The sequence below is a fragment of the Saimiri boliviensis genome, chromosome 2 (assembly GCF_048565385.1).
Source record: "Saimiri boliviensis isolate mSaiBol1 chromosome 2, mSaiBol1.pri, whole genome shotgun sequence".
Taxonomy (NCBI): domain Eukaryota; kingdom Metazoa; phylum Chordata; class Mammalia; order Primates; family Cebidae; genus Saimiri; species Saimiri boliviensis.
The window spans coordinates 76,228,894-76,247,712 of NC_133450.1; the positions used below are offsets into that span (position 1 = coordinate 76,228,894).

At 39.4% G+C, this 18,819-nt stretch overlaps 1 protein-coding gene across 1 annotated transcript in view; it reads right to left on the minus strand.

Moving 5' to 3' along the window:
- SLC27A2 (solute carrier family 27 member 2) overlaps window positions 1–18,819 on the minus strand; it is a 54,066-nt gene that overhangs the window by 27,354 nt on the left and 7,893 nt on the right. Inside the window, exons 2-4 of the mRNA XM_003929022.4 lie at window positions 11,558–11,764; window positions 7,104–7,262; window positions 3,868–3,992 (exon numbers count right to left, since the gene is read on the minus strand). Coding sequence (XP_003929071.2) covers window positions 3,868–3,992; window positions 7,104–7,262; window positions 11,558–11,764 — 491 coding nt within the window. The remainder of the gene's footprint in view (window positions 1–3,867; window positions 3,993–7,103; window positions 7,263–11,557; window positions 11,765–18,819) is intronic.

The window sequence follows — 18,819 nt, forward strand, 5'->3', positions numbered from 1 at the left end:
AGGAAGCACTGAGCTCTAGCAATATTGTGTTCCAGTAAGTAACTTTCCCTAGATGATGGTTTTTAGGCAACTACACAAACCAAATAGGAGCTGACAGCCATACATGGCAAGAAATAAATCAGAATGGCCTTTCATTACAGACAGGTGCTCTGAAAGCAAAGGCCCAAATACAATGTGGGAAGACAGGTAGAATGGCTAGAAAATATTCACTATAACATTGTTAAAATCACTTAAGTCAATAGCTTTGCTATCCAGTCCCCTACTCAACCTCAGATGAGAGTGATTAACTAAGTAGAATGTTTTCCCTTATTTCTTCCCTTGTATAAGTAGGCAGAATTTTCATTGATTCATTCAATAAATATGTATGGGGTGCCGATTACAAGCTACACACTGTTAGGCATTGAAAATGATAATGATAATAATGGTAACATGTATTGAGCATTTACTAAGTTCCAGCTACTTTGCTACATGCTTTACATATATCATCTCATGTTGTCTTTATAGACCCCTTGTGAGGGTAGGTACTGTTATCTCCCTGTTGGCTGATAGGAAGCTGAAATTTAGAGAGGTTAACTATCCTTGTCCAGTGGTAGAGTCAGGGTTCAGGCCTACTAACTCTAGAATACTTGCTCTCAGCACTGTTGTAAGTACCTGGAGCCAAATCTGAACCACTGACCTGATAATGGCTGGAAGCATCCTCCATAGCCCCCTGCTCTACCAGAGAAGCTACTGAATATGGTTAAGAAGAGGGCAGAGAAGCACAGTGGCTCCACCTCCCAACACTGGCCCCAGATTCTCCTGATGAGCTGGGCCATGTGTGTCTGTGGATGGGTGTCACTTGGTTTAGCTGCTCTGCTAAGGCAGAAGTTGCCTCCCTGACACCCAGTGCTTGGGGGTCGTTGGTGGGGTTAGCCACTCTAGCAACAGTATTCTAGGCAGCTCTAAGGGTGAGGAAGTTCCTGAGTACATTGATCCAGGCTCTTCTCCCTTTCATTCTAGTTTTTATCCACAATTGTCTTGATCTCTTGACCTCATGATCCACTTGCCTCTGCCTCCTAAAGTGTTGGGATTACAGGCGTGAGCCACTGTGCCCGGCCTATCCACTTTTAAAAAAATTTTTCAGTGTCTTTTTGATATAATCTTTCCCTACACCCCACAGAATCTGGACTCCTACTTCCTATGACATATGATTAAATTTTAAAAAACATTTTTCATAGCTCTCTTGCTTATCTAATGACCTATGTTTGTTTCTTCCTCAGCCTCCTGAGTAGCTGGGATTACAGGTGTGTGCCACCATGCTTGGTTAATTTTTGAATTTTTATTAGAGTCTGGGTTTCTCCATGTTGGCCAGGCTGGTATTGAACTCCTGACCTTGAGTGATCTGCCCGCCTCTACCTCCCAATGTGCTGAGATTAGAGGTGTGAGCCACCATGCACTAATGACCTATGATTTTAAAAAATCTTTAACTGAAGGTTTTTTTTTTTTTTGAGAAAACTTTGATCTTTTATTACATTTTTTGTAAGTATTTTCTGGAGAAACAGAACTCAGAGGTGGGGAAGCACTGGCAAATAGGAAGCCCAGGGGTTATTCAAGATTACACATTAAATCATAGTATATTTTGAAGTTGTAAAACCCTAATCAAATTGTCTTTGTTTTCAAGTATTTGAGACGACAGTAAGAGAAAAACTGGGAGACTGCATGCATGTGTGTATGTGTGCAGGTGTGTATGCGGATATGTGTGAACCTGAAGATAACTACACACAAACATATTTATTTTCCTCCAGTCCAAAGGAAGCTCCCATTAGAACAAACAGAAACAACATACACTCCCCAGGAGATTTCTAACTGACAAGGGGGTGCCTTTAAGATAGAGAAGAAAAGCCCAGCAGAAGGGCCCCATATGGATTTCTGGATTTTAATAGAGAGACATGCTATCTTGAGGGTCACATGGAATATTAATGTGAAAAAAAATTCAATAATGATATTAACAGAAACTGCTGTGAAAAAGGCCCTAACCCAGCTCGTTGCTAATAATGACCCTCAAGAATCTATTGACTATACCAAAATTAGAATAATATGTGCTAAGTCCAAACATTCTGGGGGAAACATTTTAGCTCCATCAACTCAACTACACATTTTTTCTTTTTTTGAGACAGAGTCTTGCTCTGTCGCCTAGGCTAGAGTGCAGTGGCATGATCTTGGCTCACTGCAATCTCCACCTCCTGGGTTCAAGTCATTCTCCTGCCTCAGCCTCCTGAGTAACTGGAATTACAGGCATGTGCCACCATGCTCAGCTAATTTTTGTATTTTTAGTAGAGACAGGGCTTCACCATGTTGACCAGGGTGGTCTTGATCTCTTGACCTCGTGATCCGTCTGCCTCGGCCTCCCAAAGTGCTGGGATTATAGGTGTGGGCCACTGCGCCTGGCCTCAACTATACATTTCTCAGGGGCAAGGATTCAGAGATTTATTCAGCAAAATTTGCTGATGCCTACGATGTGCCAGTTATAGAACTTGGTGCTGTGGATCTGGTAGTGGACAGAGCCCTTGCTCAGGTGAGACTTTCATTTAATTGGGGTGACGGGGGCAGATAATAATCACATAAACCTTTACTATGTCAGGAGTGACAAGTGCCATGAAATGCAGTGACAAGCTGGACAGTGAGGTGCAGGTGATATGATTAATAGCAGGAGAGGCCTCTCTTCTAATGAGGTGACATCTAGGCAGAGACCGAGTAAAGTGAGGCCAGAGAGACCTGGGGGAAGGGCATCTGATACTTCTTTCTGCATCACACAGCAGCTGGTATGTAAGGTGAGCATAACAGTTGCTTATCAACAGCAATTTATCAATTTAGTGATCCTTTGAGTTTAAGTTGATGGAATAGATTAAAGGAATTAGAATATGGTGAATTTATTGCATTGTCTAGTCCAGCCGTTCTCAACTAGGGTAGTATTTGCCTGCCAAGGAACATTTGGCAGTATCTGGAGACATTTTGAAGATTATGACCTGGGGAGGTGGGGAGGTTACTACTGGCATCTTGTGGGTAAAGTCCAAAGCGTGTTAACCATTCTACAATGCACAAAGTCCATATAGCAAAGAATTAAAAGCCAAAATGTCAGCAGTGCCACCAATAATAAATCCTATCTGATACTATATCTCTGATGAGAGCTAAGGGACTGGGCAGGAGGAGCTCTCGAGAACAACCCTATCGAGAGCTGAACATCTGCAAACAGGGCAGATCCAAGACCACTGGAGTTGCCCTGTGGCATCTGTTCCCAGTTTGGTGACAGACTTGGCTGGCTGGTTTCAAAGTCACACAGGGATTTATTTATTAAACAACATTAAGTAAAAGTTTCCTGTATGTCTTTGGTATAACAGAAAGCAAGGAGACAAGATGTGGTTCCAGCCATCGAAGACATTACAGCCAAGGAAGGATGCGGGGTATGAACACAGACCCCTGCAATGTAACAAGGGACACAGAGGGAAGAAATAAAATGACATAGGGGAGAAGAGTAATGATTTTGTTGGAGTGACCCAAATAGGTTTAACGTGTGAGGTATCATTTGAACTGGGCTTTGACAGTGGCTTTTAGTAAGCTGAGAGGGAAGTGCAGGATATGCTAGGTGGAGGGTAAGATGTGAACATAAGTAAAAATGCAGGAAATAATAATCATCATAATGATATTAACTCCCACCTAGTAAGTCCCCTCTATATGGCAGGTATAGTGCCAGGCACTTTTTCATGATAATTGTATCCTAAAAATTCAAAACTGACACATGCATGTCAGCTGAAGCCTAGCACAACCCAAAGTGACTTGAATTTCCATCTTAACCATTTGAAAATAATATTAAAATGGGGGGAATGTTACCTGTGGTGAGTTGCATAAATACCGAAGCAGTTCACCAATATACTGAATGACAGTGACGTTGTATTTTCTGCAGTCATCCCAAAATTGGCTGGCTGAAAATTTAGACCGCAAGGCAAGAGTAGCACCTACAGAGAAAGCAAAAAAAAGTGTCAAGAAAGAAATGCTACAAAAAATTATCCCAATTATGCTTAATTTGTCATCTTCAAAAGGTAGACATTTAAAAATAAATGATATTTGCAAACAAGTATTGAGTACCTTATATTCAATGCAGAAAAATGAGTAAGACATGGTTTTGTTCTATAGGGGCTTCCAATCTGTGGAGGAAAAGACTCATATGAAAGTCATTTTTGTAAAAGTCAGCTTGGAGTAAGAGAATCAAATGAGGTCCTGAGAGAGAAGGAGAGAGATTTCATGCCGTGTGTGTGTGTATCTCAAATACATATATATATATATATGTATATATATATATATATGTATTCATTATATATATATGTATTCATTTTATATATATATATATATATATATATATATATATATATATATATATGTATTCATTATATATGTATCTCACGGCCGGGCGCGGTGGCTCAGGCCTGTAATCCCAGCACTTTGGGAGGCCGAGGCGGATAGATCACGAGGTCAAGAAATCGAGACCATCCCGGTCAACATGGTGAAACCCTGTCTCTACTAAAAATACAAAAAATTAGCTGGGCATGGTGGCACGTGCCTGTAATCCCAGCTACTCAGGAGGCTGAGGCAGGAGAATTGCCTGAACCCAGGAGGCGGAGGTTGCGGTGAGCCGAGATTGCGCCATTGCACTCCAGCCTGGGTAACGAGCGAAACTCTGTCCCCCCAAAAAAAAAAAAAAAAAAAAAAATATATATATATATATATAGCTCAAATACATATATGTCATATATGTATATTTATATATATCTCTCAAATATGTATTTGTGTGTATTTATATATCTCAGTATATATATATGTATTTATATATGTGTATATATATCTCAAAAACATACACATATATACATATATGCATTTATATATATATCTCAAATCCATATACATATATGTATTTGAGATATATATATACATATATAAATACATATATATGTATTTGAGAGAGATATATATCTATAAATGAATACATATACATACATTTGAGATACACACAGACACACATACACACACACGGCATGAAATCTCTCTCCCTCTCTCTTAGGACCACATTTGATTCTCTTATTGCAAGTAAGAGTATATATATATGTATTTGATATATATATAAATACACATATATAAATACATATATATATATGTATATATATATATATATATATATATATATGGAGATGTATATATCTATGTATGTATTTGAGACAGACTCTCACTCTGTTACCCAGGCTGGAGTGCAGTGGTGCAGTCTTGGCTCACTGCAACACCTGCCTTATGGGTTCAAATGATTCTTATGCCTCAGCCTTTGAGTAGCTGGGATTACAGGCTGGCACCATCACGCCAGGCTAATATTTCTATTTTTTTAGAAGAGATGATGTTTCATCATGTTTACCAGGCTGGTCTGAAACTCCTGACCTCAAGTGATTTGCCCACCTCAACCTCTCAAAGTGCTTGGATTACAGGCATGAGCCACTGTGCCTGGCGCATGCCTGCAATATTTTAAATAATTTTGTGCATAAAACAATGTTTGTGTTAAGTATTTACGTATAGTATTTTCCACTGTGGTGTCATGGTGATCAAAAAGTTTCACATTTTAGAGCATTTTGGGTTTGAAATTTTTGGAGTGTGTGTGTGTGTGTGTGTGTGTGTGTGTGTGTGTGCTTGAGCTGCTGATAACAAGATAGTACAGACTGGGTGGCTTAAAAAACATTTATCTCTTGCAGTTCTGAGGCTGGGAAGTCCACATAAAGGTTTTGGCAGATCGGGTGTCTGTTGGGGCATTTTTCATGGTTTGGGGATGGTCATCATTTCCTGTGTCCTTATATGGAAGAGAATAGAGTCAGGAAAGGAGCTCTCTCCTATCTCTTCTGATAAGGGCACTACCCTTTCATGAAGGCTCTGCTCTCATGACCCAATTACCTCCCAAAGGCCCTACCTGCTAATATCATCATATTGGGGGTTAGGATATCAACATATGCATTTTTGGGGGACACAAATATCTATCCATAACATACATGCATATACACACATGTATATATGTGTGTGTGTATATACATATGTGTATGTATATATATATATATACACACACACATATATATATATTATATATATATGATTATTTAAAATGAAATGCCACATGAGAGAAAAAGTTGTTTTTTATTTCATTCAGAAAGCTACAGATAGCTTCCTGGAAGATGTGGCTATTGAATTTTGCTGTAATGTATACAAGTGACATAAATCCTCCTGGAAGGAGAGAGGATGGCAGCTCCAATTTCTATAGTAAATTTTGAGAAGGAAAGAGAAGAGATGGCAAGCCAAACAAGGAATTCTGATGGAGTTGCCATCTTCTTTTCTTCCAGTAGAGCTGAAAAATTATGGAAACAGGAGAGACTACAGAAGAGTGAAGACAACTGAAGACGTTTAAATCAGATGCTCATGGAGATCAACATGTAAGTTTCTAAAGATAGAAATGACATGGATAGAATCTAAGACTCAAGTCCAGATGAAGGGTTTTTTTTTTTTTTTTTTATAGTTGAGATCTCACTGTCACCCAGGCTGGAGTACAGTGGTACCATCATAGCTCACTGCAATCTTGAACTCTTGGACTCAAGCAATTATCCTACTTCAGCCTCCTGGGTAGCTGGGACTACAGACTTGAGCCACCATGCCCAGCTAATTTTTTCTTTTTTGTAGCGATGAGGTCTTGCTATGTTGCCCAGGCTGGTCTTGAACTCCTGGCCTCAAGCAACCCTCCTGCCTTGGCCTCCCAAAGTGCTGGGCATACAGGTGTGAGCCATTACACCCAGCCCTAAAATATTTTAAAGGAATTTCTCTCTTGATATACTGAACTATTATAGCATTGTATTATTAGATGAGGAGGCATGAAAAAACAAATTATTTTAGATGCTTGCTTGCAACGTGTGAGTCAAACAGCCTTATTATTAATGCAAAATTGAAGACTGTTCCTAGCAGACAGCAAAGTAGCCAAATTTTACGTTACTTTTCCTTGTGAGAAAATATGAATGTGCACTTGTCTCCAACACTTTGTAGAAAAAGCTTACCAGCCACAATACATCCGTGGATGCCAATCATTAGTGCAGCACTGTGGTACAAGGGCAGAGTGACATAGATGACATCATCTGCTTTCAATCCGCTTACACTAGTGAGGCCAGTTCCATACCATATGCGATGATGATTGATCACGGCTGCTTTTGGAAGACCTTTGCAAAGATACAAGAGAAGGCATGAGTTAACCAAGATTGGTCATTTACATTATAGGAGAGATATCTGGCTTAGGAAGATTAATCATCCTGTATTTTGAGAACCGCACTGGGAAGGGCCATGACCATTTAGACCAGAGTTGACAAAATTTTTTCTATAAAGGACCAGAGGGTAAATGTTTTAGGCTTTGTGGGTCATACATTCTCGGTTGCTATGACTTAACTCTGCTGTTATGGTCAAAAGCAGCCATATACATACATAAATGGAATGTGGCTGTCTTCCAATAAAACGTTATTTATAAAAACATGTGGGAGGCTGTATTTGGCCCACAAGCCATAGTTTGCTGACTCCTGAGTTAGATGGTTATAACAATAGTAATCTGAAGCGAAAGAGAAGACAGAGGAATGAATGTCCATTGAGTTTCTGCTCTGTGGCTACCATTTTGCAAGACATTAAAAAAATTTCATTTAATTTCCGTAACAAGTTTATGTATGACATAAATAGAATTACATTCTACAATCCACAGATGTGAAGGCTGAGAATCAGATATTTCTTATGTACTAGAGTCTCTTTATACAAATAAAGCAAATATGAACATTTTCTCATATGTTCTTGCCTTTTCCATTAAAAAAAATGCACTCTTCTGCATGTTTTTTGTTTCTGCTGCTTAGCAATGTTTGTTGATTTGTTCATGTTTGTTCATCTCTCTCTACAGAGAGATTTCCCTTATTATTTATTTATCTTTTTCAGCTGCCTCAAGTCCTTTTATAAAAGTATTATAATTTATTTGTACTATTTGCTGTTACAAATGATGCTGCAGTGAATAACCTTGTCCACATGGCAGTTCATACTATGTATGACACTGTATCTTTTGGATAAATTCACTGAAGTGAGATTGTTGTGTCAAAAGATAAAAGTTGTCAAGTCCTATAATCCCAGCACTTTGGGAGGCTGAGGCAGGAGGATTGCTTGAGCCCCTGAGTTTGGCACCAGTCTGGGCAAGCAAAATGAGACCCCTTCCCTACAAAAAGTAAAAACAATTAGCTGGGCATGATGGCATGCACCTGTATTCCTAGGTACTTGCGGGGCTGAGGTGGAAGGATCACTTGAGACCAGGAGGTTGAGGCTACAGTGAACCATGATCCTGCCACTGTACTCCAGCCTGGGCAACAGAATGAGTCTTTGTTTCAAAAAAAAAAAAAAAAAGTCTTTGTAAACTTGATAGATAACTGCCACACTGCCAGTTATAATGGCTGTCCCCATTCATTCTCCTATCAGCAATATATGAGTGTACCTGTTTCCTCCTAGCCTTGTCAATGTGTGCTCTCAAATGTTGGGACCTTTGCCAATCTGAAAGGTGAAAAATGGTATCTCAGTGTATTTTTGGTACATTAGACTAAATGCATTCGCATTTTCCTAACCATAATTTACATATGCTTTTTAAAAGATTTTATTCTGTGAGTGTACACTTACATTGTTTCCCATGGAAGATCAATTCAATTGGGAGGGCATGAAGTCACAAGAAGGGGGCTACGAGTTTAAGATCTGAGTGGGTAAGCAGGCTTTGTGAAGAGGAAGACAGATCTCTGTTGACTCAGATTCTTCCATACTTGATGGTACCTTCACAAGCTATTGCCAAATAGCAGCAACTTGTTACAAGGCAGACAAGTATGGCTAGCAACCTACCATTACTGTAAACACAATTCAGAGTTCATGTTCTTTGACAATGGGCCAGTTTTTTGCTTTGTTTTATGTGGCTTTTTGTTGTTGTTGTTGTTGTTGTTGTTTTGTTGAGATGGGCTTTTATTCTGTTGCCAGGCTGGAGTGTGGTGGTGTTCAAGGCTCACTACAGCCTCAGCTCAAGTGATCATCCTGTCTCAGCCCCTCAAGTAGCTGGGACCACAGGTGTGCACCATCATGCCTGAATACTTTATTTACTTATTTACATTTTTTGTAGAGACAAGGTCTTGCTTTATTGCCCAGAATGATCCTGAACTCTTAGCTTCAAGTGATCCTCCTACCTTGGCCCCAAAGTGTTGAGTTGATAGGTACGAGCCATCGTGCCTGGCCTCTGCTTTTTTTTTTTTTTTTTTTTTTTACAAGAAATGGTTATCTTTATTGCCTTGAAGTACTTTCAGAACTTTCTTAAATTAAGATTTTGTGTTAAGACATGAGAATATCTGGTAACTACTATATAATTTTGTGCTAATAACTTCCTTTGAGGAACAGGTACATTTGTTCTCCAATTGCTTAAGTGAATTCTTTTAATTAATGTTTATAAGAGTAACTTAGCATTTTTTTTCCTAGAGATAGTGTCTTGCTCTGTTGCCCAGCATGGAGTGCAGTGGCACATCACTGTATCCTCAGACTCCTGTACTCAAGTGATCCTTCTGCCTCAGAATCGCAAGTAGCTAGGACTACAAGGTATACACTATGCCAGCTAATTTTTTAATGTTTTCATAAAGATGGGGTCTCACTATGTTACCCAGCCTGGTGTCAAACTCCTGGGCTCAAGTGATCCTCCTGACTTGACCTCCCAAAGTTCTGGGATTATAGGTGTCAGTCACTGTGCTTGGCCTAGCAAATATTTTCTTCAGAGAAAATGAAAAAAGTAAAATAAATGCCCATCCAATTGTCTTCCAGTTAAATATAAATTCTGATTTATGAGATTAAATCAGAGAATGCTCATTCTCTTTTTTCTCCCTAAAAGGGGTTTTCTATTTGATTGTGAAAACATGCATTATAACAAAGTTTCATACATGTTTTCACAGTACTAACACTAGAATTCCCCCTCATTAACCAAGGGCTCAATTCTTTCCCAAATAAACATTTATGATTTATTTTTACCATTCTATTAAGAAATGATAAAAGTCCCATAAATTAAAGGAGTGTCTGCATGCAGCGGAAGCACTTGGTTAATTGTGCTGTCTCACTTTTCTGTTGGCCTGGCAATAAAAATAAAAAAATGAAAAAAGATAGACATTATGTTTTGGGCACCAGCTTTAATATGTCATTCCTGGCTTCTTTTCATTTACTTAAAGAAAATACTTAGCGAAAGTGACTGTATGAAGTGAAGCCAGCAATAGGGTTAAACTCAGGTCCAAGAACTGTGAGTTCAGGTAGGTGCTAAGGGCCTGTTGAGGCGAAGGAGACAGTTTCTGTCAGCTGCAGTTGAGATAAAAGGCTCAAAGGAAATTTTAGCCTTGTCTATTGTTTATTTAACAAGGAGAACACATGCATTACTTGTTTAAATTAAATTGAAATTTTAATCAAGAGAGGTAAAAACCTCCTAGATTCAATTTTCCAATATTAATAATAATTGGCATTCTGGGGCTGGCTTCCTGTCCTTCTTTTAAATATATCCCTCAGGCTCCATATTAGCACATATTGTCTTCTCTGGCCTATAGTAGGCAGACACTAAATATCTATCACATGAATAAACAAGGAGGTACTGGGATAGAGCTGTCAATTGTATGAGCTGTGGAATTAGCCTGCAAGGTGAATCCTCACAGTTCTGCTGCTTATCTTGGGAAATTCTTAACCTCTCTATGCATCATTTTCTGAATCTCTGAAATGGAAATAAAAATAGTACCTATGTCAAGAGTGGGGCAAAATCTTATCAACAAATGTTGTAAACCTTGAAGAATGCCTAGTACATACTACCGTTAATATTGCTTCTTCCATACGGCAGTGTTCCTATAACATTGTTAACTGGCAGTATTTCTTCTTACTGACTCATAATGGTACAGCTTACAGTTGAAGGCATCCTAGATTTGATGAAATACAGTATTTTAGGCCTTATGATAGAGCCACCCCACAGCCACAGTACCAAACAGCTCCAAGCTGGTGTTGCATGGGGAAGACAGTGGTCAAAGGATTTATATAAATAGAACCCAATCACTGCTTACTGGTCTTCTCCTGTGTTCCATTTATAATCAATTATACAGTCTATATGAACTATGGATGTAATATAATCAAAATACAACAAGCATGAAAAAAATTCCAACTAGCCAATCAGTGCCAAATCTTATCCATCATCATAACTACTTTTGTAGTTTTTGGTTAACCTCTTTTATGTGTTCTATACAAACTGGGGGAAAATACGCATAGCTTGGAGAAAACTAAATGGGATCATATGCTACGAAATAAAATCACTTTCCACAGACAAATAACTAAATCTCCTGAAGTATTAGTTATTCAATAGGTTTTGCCAAAGAAAGAGATTGGAAAACCCATGCCAACATTTAACACCTTCAGATCCAGTTTTTTTTGAGAATCTTCCCTTTAGTTTTACCTGTGGTTCCAGAAGTGTAAATGTATAAGGCAGGAGTGGAAAAAGTGACTTCAGACCTCCATGACTCTGGGATAGGTTCAGTTGATACTTCATCCACTTTGTCCAGGAAAGAGTGAACCCCATCTGTGTTAGAGGTTCTGCTCACATAATAGATGGACACATCTTTTTGAAGGCTTGGCAGTATCTCTTCAACAGCTGCTTGTAGTTCTTAATTTAATAAGAAAAAAAACCAAACAAACTAAATCAGTCTATGAAAGTTCTATTAGTGCTTCCATAAGCATCATAATTTTATTTTCAGCATAATTTTTTGCTTAAATGTATGGACATGAAAAATGATACTTATCATTATGCATTTTATATTATTATTATTTTAGTGAATATAGGGTCTCACTATGTTGACCAGGCTGATCTTAACTCTTGGCCTCAAGCAATCCTTCCTTGTGGCCTCCCAAAGTGCTTGGTTTATAGGTGTCAGCCACTGCACTTGGCCCTGTTATGCATTTTAAACATGAAATTTGCTACATTTGTGTGGCGATTCCTTAAGGACCTAGAAATAGAAATTCCATTTGACCCAGCAATCCCATTACTGGGTATATACCCAAAGGATTATAAATCATTCTACTATAAGGACACATGTACACGAATGTTCATTGCAGAACTGTTTACAATAGCAAAGACCTGGAACCAACCCAAATGCCCATCGATGATAGACTGGACAGGGAAAATGTGGTACATATACACCATGGAATACTATGCAGCCATAAAAAAACGATGAGTTCGTGTCCTTTGTAGGGACATGGATGAACCTGGAAACCGTCATTCTCAGCAAACTGACACAAGAGCAGAAAATCAAACACTGCATAGTCTCACTCATAGGCGGGTGTTGAACAATGAGAACACATGGATACAGGGAGGGGAGCACTACACACTGGGGTCTCTTGGGGGGAAATGGGGGAGGGACGGGGCGGTGGGGAGGTGGGGAGAGATAGCATGGGGAGAAATGTCAGATACAGGTGAAGGGGAGGAAGGCAGCAAACCACACTGCCATGTGTGTACCTAAGCAACAATCTTGCATGTTCTTTGCATGTACCCCAAAACATAAAATGCAATAAAAAAAAAAGAAAAAAATCACAAGATTCCAATATTTGAGGGAAGGTTGGGTATTGATGGTTTTGCAAGCATAGCAGATGGCTGGCTGAAATCTGTACTTCTTGTGGCAAGTGCAAACCAATGGACATATGGGCCAAACCCAAGAAATATAAGCATATAACTGATATATATCTAAATATACACCAGAAATAAATTTAACTATTCCTAATATGTGCCACACAGGACCAGTGATGAAAAAAAAAAAAAAAAGAAAAATTTAAGGAAAGAAGGGAGACATGCTAATTAAGAAAGATGATAGAAGCTAACTTTATATAACAATTTTTTTCTTATGCGTCAGTAACAAGTTGTTTCCTAGGAAGGTTGAAATAATCTGAGAAATAAGCTCTAAATTTCATAAGTAAATTATCTTATCTGAGGAAAAAAAGGAGTAATTTAGAGCAGTGTTTTCCAACCTGTGGGTCATAATTACAGTAGTAGATTGTTAAAACCATTTAAAGTGAGTGATATTTTAAAAAATGAGAAATACTTACAAGAAGGAAATAGAAATTTTGGAGCACATCTTACATAGTAAAAGGTAACAATTCTACTGACAGTTCTACTGCTTATCTTGGGAAGTTCTTAACCTCTTTAAGCATCATTTTATGAATCTCTAAAATGGAAGTAAAAATAGTACCCATCTCAAGAGTGGTGGCAGAATCTTACCAACAAATGTTATAAAACTCCTTGAAGAATGCCTAGTACATACTACTCTTAATATTGCTTCTTCCATATAGCAGTATTCCTATAACATTGCTAATAGGAACTATTCCTAATAGATGAACAGGGCTTTTTTTTTTAAGATTTAAAAAAATTCATTAAGTTCTGGGATACATATGCCAACAGATGCTAGAAAGGATGTGGAGAAATAGAAATGCTTTTACACTGTTGGTGGGAGTGTAAATTAGTTCAACCATTGTGGAAGATAATGTGGCAATTCCTCAAGGATCTAGAACTAGAAATATCATTTGACCCAGCAATCCCATTACTGGGTATATACCCAAAGGATTATAAATCATTCTACTATAGAGACACATGCACACATATGTTTATTGCAGCACTATTCACAATAACAAAGACTTGGAACCAACCCAAATGTCCATCAATGTTAGACTGGATAAAGAAAATGTGACACATATACAGGGCTGTTCATTTTTAAAAGTTTTGTTTTAGTTTTGTAGGTGTGTGGGTATTGGGTCATGCACAAATGTATTTCTTACTGGGTTAAGGTCAAAAAATTTAAAGGCACTGATTTAATATGCAAACAACATTTCATGCTTGCCACTTGGATTTTGTGCCTTTAAGCCATGGATGAGACTGCTTTTAATCCTACTTGTCTTGAATTGTGATAACAGAAGTAATTATACTTACTCTTAATAGGAAGATGACTAAATATGCCAGGAAATTATTGGGGAGGCTATACCTAATTTATCTTATATGCCTTGTTTTTCTGATGCTTGTGTATGATATCTCCATGAAGACAAGAAATATCATCAGGATAAATGCATTTAAAATTAAAAAAATATTTTAATCAAAACACTCATGTACCTGGTAATAATAAATCAAATAGTACAAAAGGATTTATAATGAAAATCAACAAGCCCTTACCCAAGCCTTCCTCACAACTAAAGCTACTGCCTAGAGGCAACCATTGTCAATTTTTAAAAAGCTATTTCTTCTGGCAGTTACCTCTCCATCACCCAAAAAATATGCATTTCCTGCTACTTCTTAGCTTATAAATTTTGATCCCTACTTCCATTTCACCCTGTCCATTTCTGACAGTTGTTATCTTCCCTTTACATTGTCTAGGGTAACAGCATTTATATTTATTCTGATATCATTATTCTGTCTTCCCAGCTTTATGGATTGGCTCTAGAAGCTGAAAACCAAAATAATCAGAATCAACATAATAATGACTATGAAAATATTCACTGCGGAGTCAAGTAAAATGCTATAATTGTACTTTCTTTCTTGAACAGTTATCTTGGAGTTTCCAGTTGGTTATTATTCTTTAATGTGCTATTTCAACCCCATCAGGTCACTTCTTTTTCTTTTGCCCCAGGAACCTTTATTCCCTTCTTACATTTTTTAAACATTTTTTTGTCTGGTTGCTCTTTAGTTCTTCAGCACTCCAGAAAGGTTACAAAAACATGACTGTTGTAGAAATGGTAGCATCACTCCCAAGCCACTGCCTTGGCTCACGTCCACATTATTTCCTACCTAGGTTATTGCTATAGCCTCCTGACCAGTGTCGTGCCCTTGAGTCTCTTCCTGCTTCTAATGTATTAGCTTCTCTGTCATCCAACTTCTTGTTACCACCCTGTTTAAGATCCTTCTAGGGCTGTTCATCTCTTGTGATAGAATCCAATCTTTTTATTCGGGAGGTCCTGAGGTCCCTCTGGGTCCCGCTCCTGCTGGCTTTCTGATGTTATCTCATATGCTCTACCTCTCGCTCTCTTTCCTCTAACCACACTGATCTATGGAAAATCCCTGAAGGTATCCATATGCTCATGTCTCATTGCCTTTGCCCAGGTTGTTTCATGCTCTTTGAACCCCTGGTCACCTGGAAAACTCCTGCTTATCCATCGAGACTCAGTGTAGGTAGCACTTCTTTTCTGTTACCTTCCCTTCCTCTGCAAAGTTAGCTGCTCCCTTCTACAGCTCCCATAGGAGCCTGTATATACAATTATCAGGGTATTTAGTACATAGTATGATAGGGTTCAATTTTTTTTTTTTTTTTTTTTTTGAGACAGGGTTCTGGAGTCTATGAGGCTGGAGTGCCAGTGGCATGATCACAGCTCACTGCAGCTCAAGCGATCCTCCCATTTCAGCCTCCCAAGTAACTGGGACTACAGGTGTACCATGCCCAGCTAATTGTTTGTAGAGATGGTATTCTATTATGTTGTCCAGGTGGATCTCAAACTCCTGTGCTCAAGCGACCCTCCCACCTTAGCCTTTCAAAGTGCTGGGATTACAGGTGTGAGTCACCATGCCTGGCAGATATGGTTTAATTCTTTTTCTCCTCTATTAGACAGGGAAATCTTTGAAATTAAGATCATAATCATCTTTACACCCCTGGAACTACTAGATAAGTGCTCAATGAATGTAATTGAAAAAAGTCTGACAAAGTATGATAGTGCAGAAGAGACAGGGATAAGCTAAAGCTGCTGATGTAAACAATTCAGATCTGCAAGTTGATAAACCTTTAATAAAACGTAAGGTAAAATAATTTCTGAGATACAAGTATGCCTTGCTAACAAGCAAGAGCCCACAGAGGTAAATTAAAAAACAACTCCTCCTACTGCTATTTAAAGAAGGAAAGGAGATTGTGAAATCTCCTTTCCTTCCTCCTGTCATGAGACTCAGGGTCCATAGTCAGATAATCCATTTATAAGTTACCTGATCCATTCTCATTCCCTCCCTCCCAACATTTACTTAAAGTCTATTTAAAGAGTGTTCCCTGTGTGGCAGGCAGGGTGCTACACGCTGGATACGACAGTGAGCAAAACACTGTCCCTGTTTTCATAGACCCCAGGTCTAATAGGGGAGAAACAACAACAAAAATCGAAATAAGTTGCCATAGGTGTCACAACAGGGGAAGGAGAAGGTATTTGGGAAGCAGGTGGGGTGGGGGGCACACAAAGATGACCCAGAAGTGCCCTGTAAACTGAGAACTGAAAGACAAGCAGACGGTGGAGACGAAGATCAGCTAGGACTGACTAAGCCTACAGTGGAACGGCTTATGCAAAGTCCCAGAGCCAGTGCAGCACGGGGGCCCAAGTAACTAAAAGAGGTTAAAGCTGACTGGAATGTGGAGTGGGAGGGGAATAGGCTGGGAGAAGAGGCTGGAGACTTAGAGAGCAGGTCCCCCAGGGCCTGGCTTAGGCCAGGCAAGTGGACTGGAGGGGCGTGAGCAGAGGTAGCGAGACCAGCTGGTAGATGAAGCTTGTCTACACTGGAGGCAGCAGTGGGTCGAGAGAAGTGAATGTACTTAAGAGATAGCTGGTAGGTAGAATAGATAAGACTTAGTAAGTCTTTTTTTTTTCTTCACCTCCTCATCTTAATGAGGAGAAAATGGTAGGTCAAAAGGATCTTTAAGTTTTTCTGTAATTTTTTTTTTTTTTTTTTAAATGTACTCACAGCTAGCCCGGGCAACATGGCGAAACACCTCTATGAAAAAAAAACAAACATATGTATGTATATTAGCTGGGGTGGTGGCGCACACCTGTAGTCCCAGCTACTCCAGAGGCTGAGGTGGGAGGGTCACCTGAGCCTGGGGGGTCAAGGCTGCAGTGAGCCATGATTATGCCACTACACTCCAGCCTGGGCAACACAGTGAGACCCTGTCTCCCAGCCCCCATACCCCCCAAAATAAAACAAAAGAAAAATGTACTCAGGAATTAGTATCAAAAATTTAATAATAAAAATAAAGGAAACGTAATTAAGCTGATGTCATGTTTGATCACAGTCCAAGCAAATTTGTATCACGTGTACTTCATTCATGTTCCCAGCTGGCCCTCTGCAGGCATGGAGTTTGTGATTCCTGACCTTTTATGGAAGTCATCTAATCTGAAGGGAGGGCCACTGCCCCTGCCGCACACAATTTCCCTCCATCTCCTCTAGGCCGTGGGTGTAGAATTTGCTATTTGGGCAGACTTGAGTTTCCAGTGGCTTGCCAACCATATCAGGACACACTATGGCAGCCTTTCTTCCCTTAAAGGTGTAGAAAACAAAAAAGAAATCTGAAAGGAAATTCTGGATGTGAATATACTTGTCAACTATCTAGTTGATATTTAATGTCTTTTCTTTCTTTTCTTGAATCTTTTATAGATATAATTGTGCCAACTTTTTTTTCTTTCTTTCTTTCTTTTTTTTTGAAATGGCACCTCACTCTGTAACCCAGGTGGAGTGTGGTGGTGAGATCTTGACTCACTGCAACCTCCACCTCCTGGGTTCAAGTGATTCTCCTGCCTCAGCCTTCTGAGTAGCTGGGATTCCAGGCACCTGCCACCATGCCCGGCTAATTTTTGTATTTTTAGTAGAGATGGGGTTTCACCATGTTGGCCAGGCTGGTCTTGAACTCCTGACCTCAAGCGATCCACTTCTCTCAGCTGCCCAAAGTGCTGAGATTACAGGCGTGAGCCACTGTGCCCTATGGGCCTACATATGTTCTAATTTAAGCATAAGATATCTTTTTTCTTTCTCTCTTTTTTCCTTTCTTTTATTTCCTCTCTCTCTCTCTCTCTCTCTCTCTCTCTCTCTCTCTCTCTCTCACTTTTATAATTCCTATTGTAAAGTCTGCTCATTGAAGAGTGAATATCAACCAGAACATATAAACTCCAATAATTCTATCTGTCACTATTGGGTTCTCTGAGACTCTGAGACTCTGAGACGTGCATGCAGGAGTGCTCTTGGGATTGGGACCTGTGAGGCTGCAAGGGAAGCAGACTGGATAGAGGGAGACATTGAACTGTAATGCAGTCACAACAGAAGTCTCCCTCAGCAGATCCTCTGATCCTAAGGGGACTCTGAACCTGGGATGCCCTTCAGAGTTGTCCCAAATTAAGGGAGGTAGGCCGTGTCTTCATACCAGTCCAATGGACTCAGGCTGAGGTGGTCATGTTTGACCTTGGGCAAAGTTTATCTCTTCAACCAAGGACAAGTCCTGGGAGGGGTCTCAGCTGAGAGCTCCCAGCAGATGAAGAGTGAGTCCATCAATCCTAAATGGGGGATCTGGGTGGCACATCACAGCATGCACCCACCTCTCTCTTTATTAATAACAAACATTTAGAATTTCATTTGCATAGAACTGTTGGCATAGGAGCTTTATGTACATCACTTCACATAATTTCGTAACAATCCTGTGATACAGATACCAGTAATCTTATTTCTATAAACGGGAAGAGGCTAATCAAGTCAGTGTATGGAGGGTCACGTGCAAAATGAAAATAATCCTTCTGGGCTTCTGAGATTTCCACCTCCCTGTATGAGCCATCCAGATTAAGTTCTAGCAAAGTGACTTATTTCTTGGAAGAGGCTAGCTGCTTGACCTTCTGCTCAGCACTTGTTAAATCATGTGGATCTGCCTTTAATGAGTAACATGAATGATCTTTTCT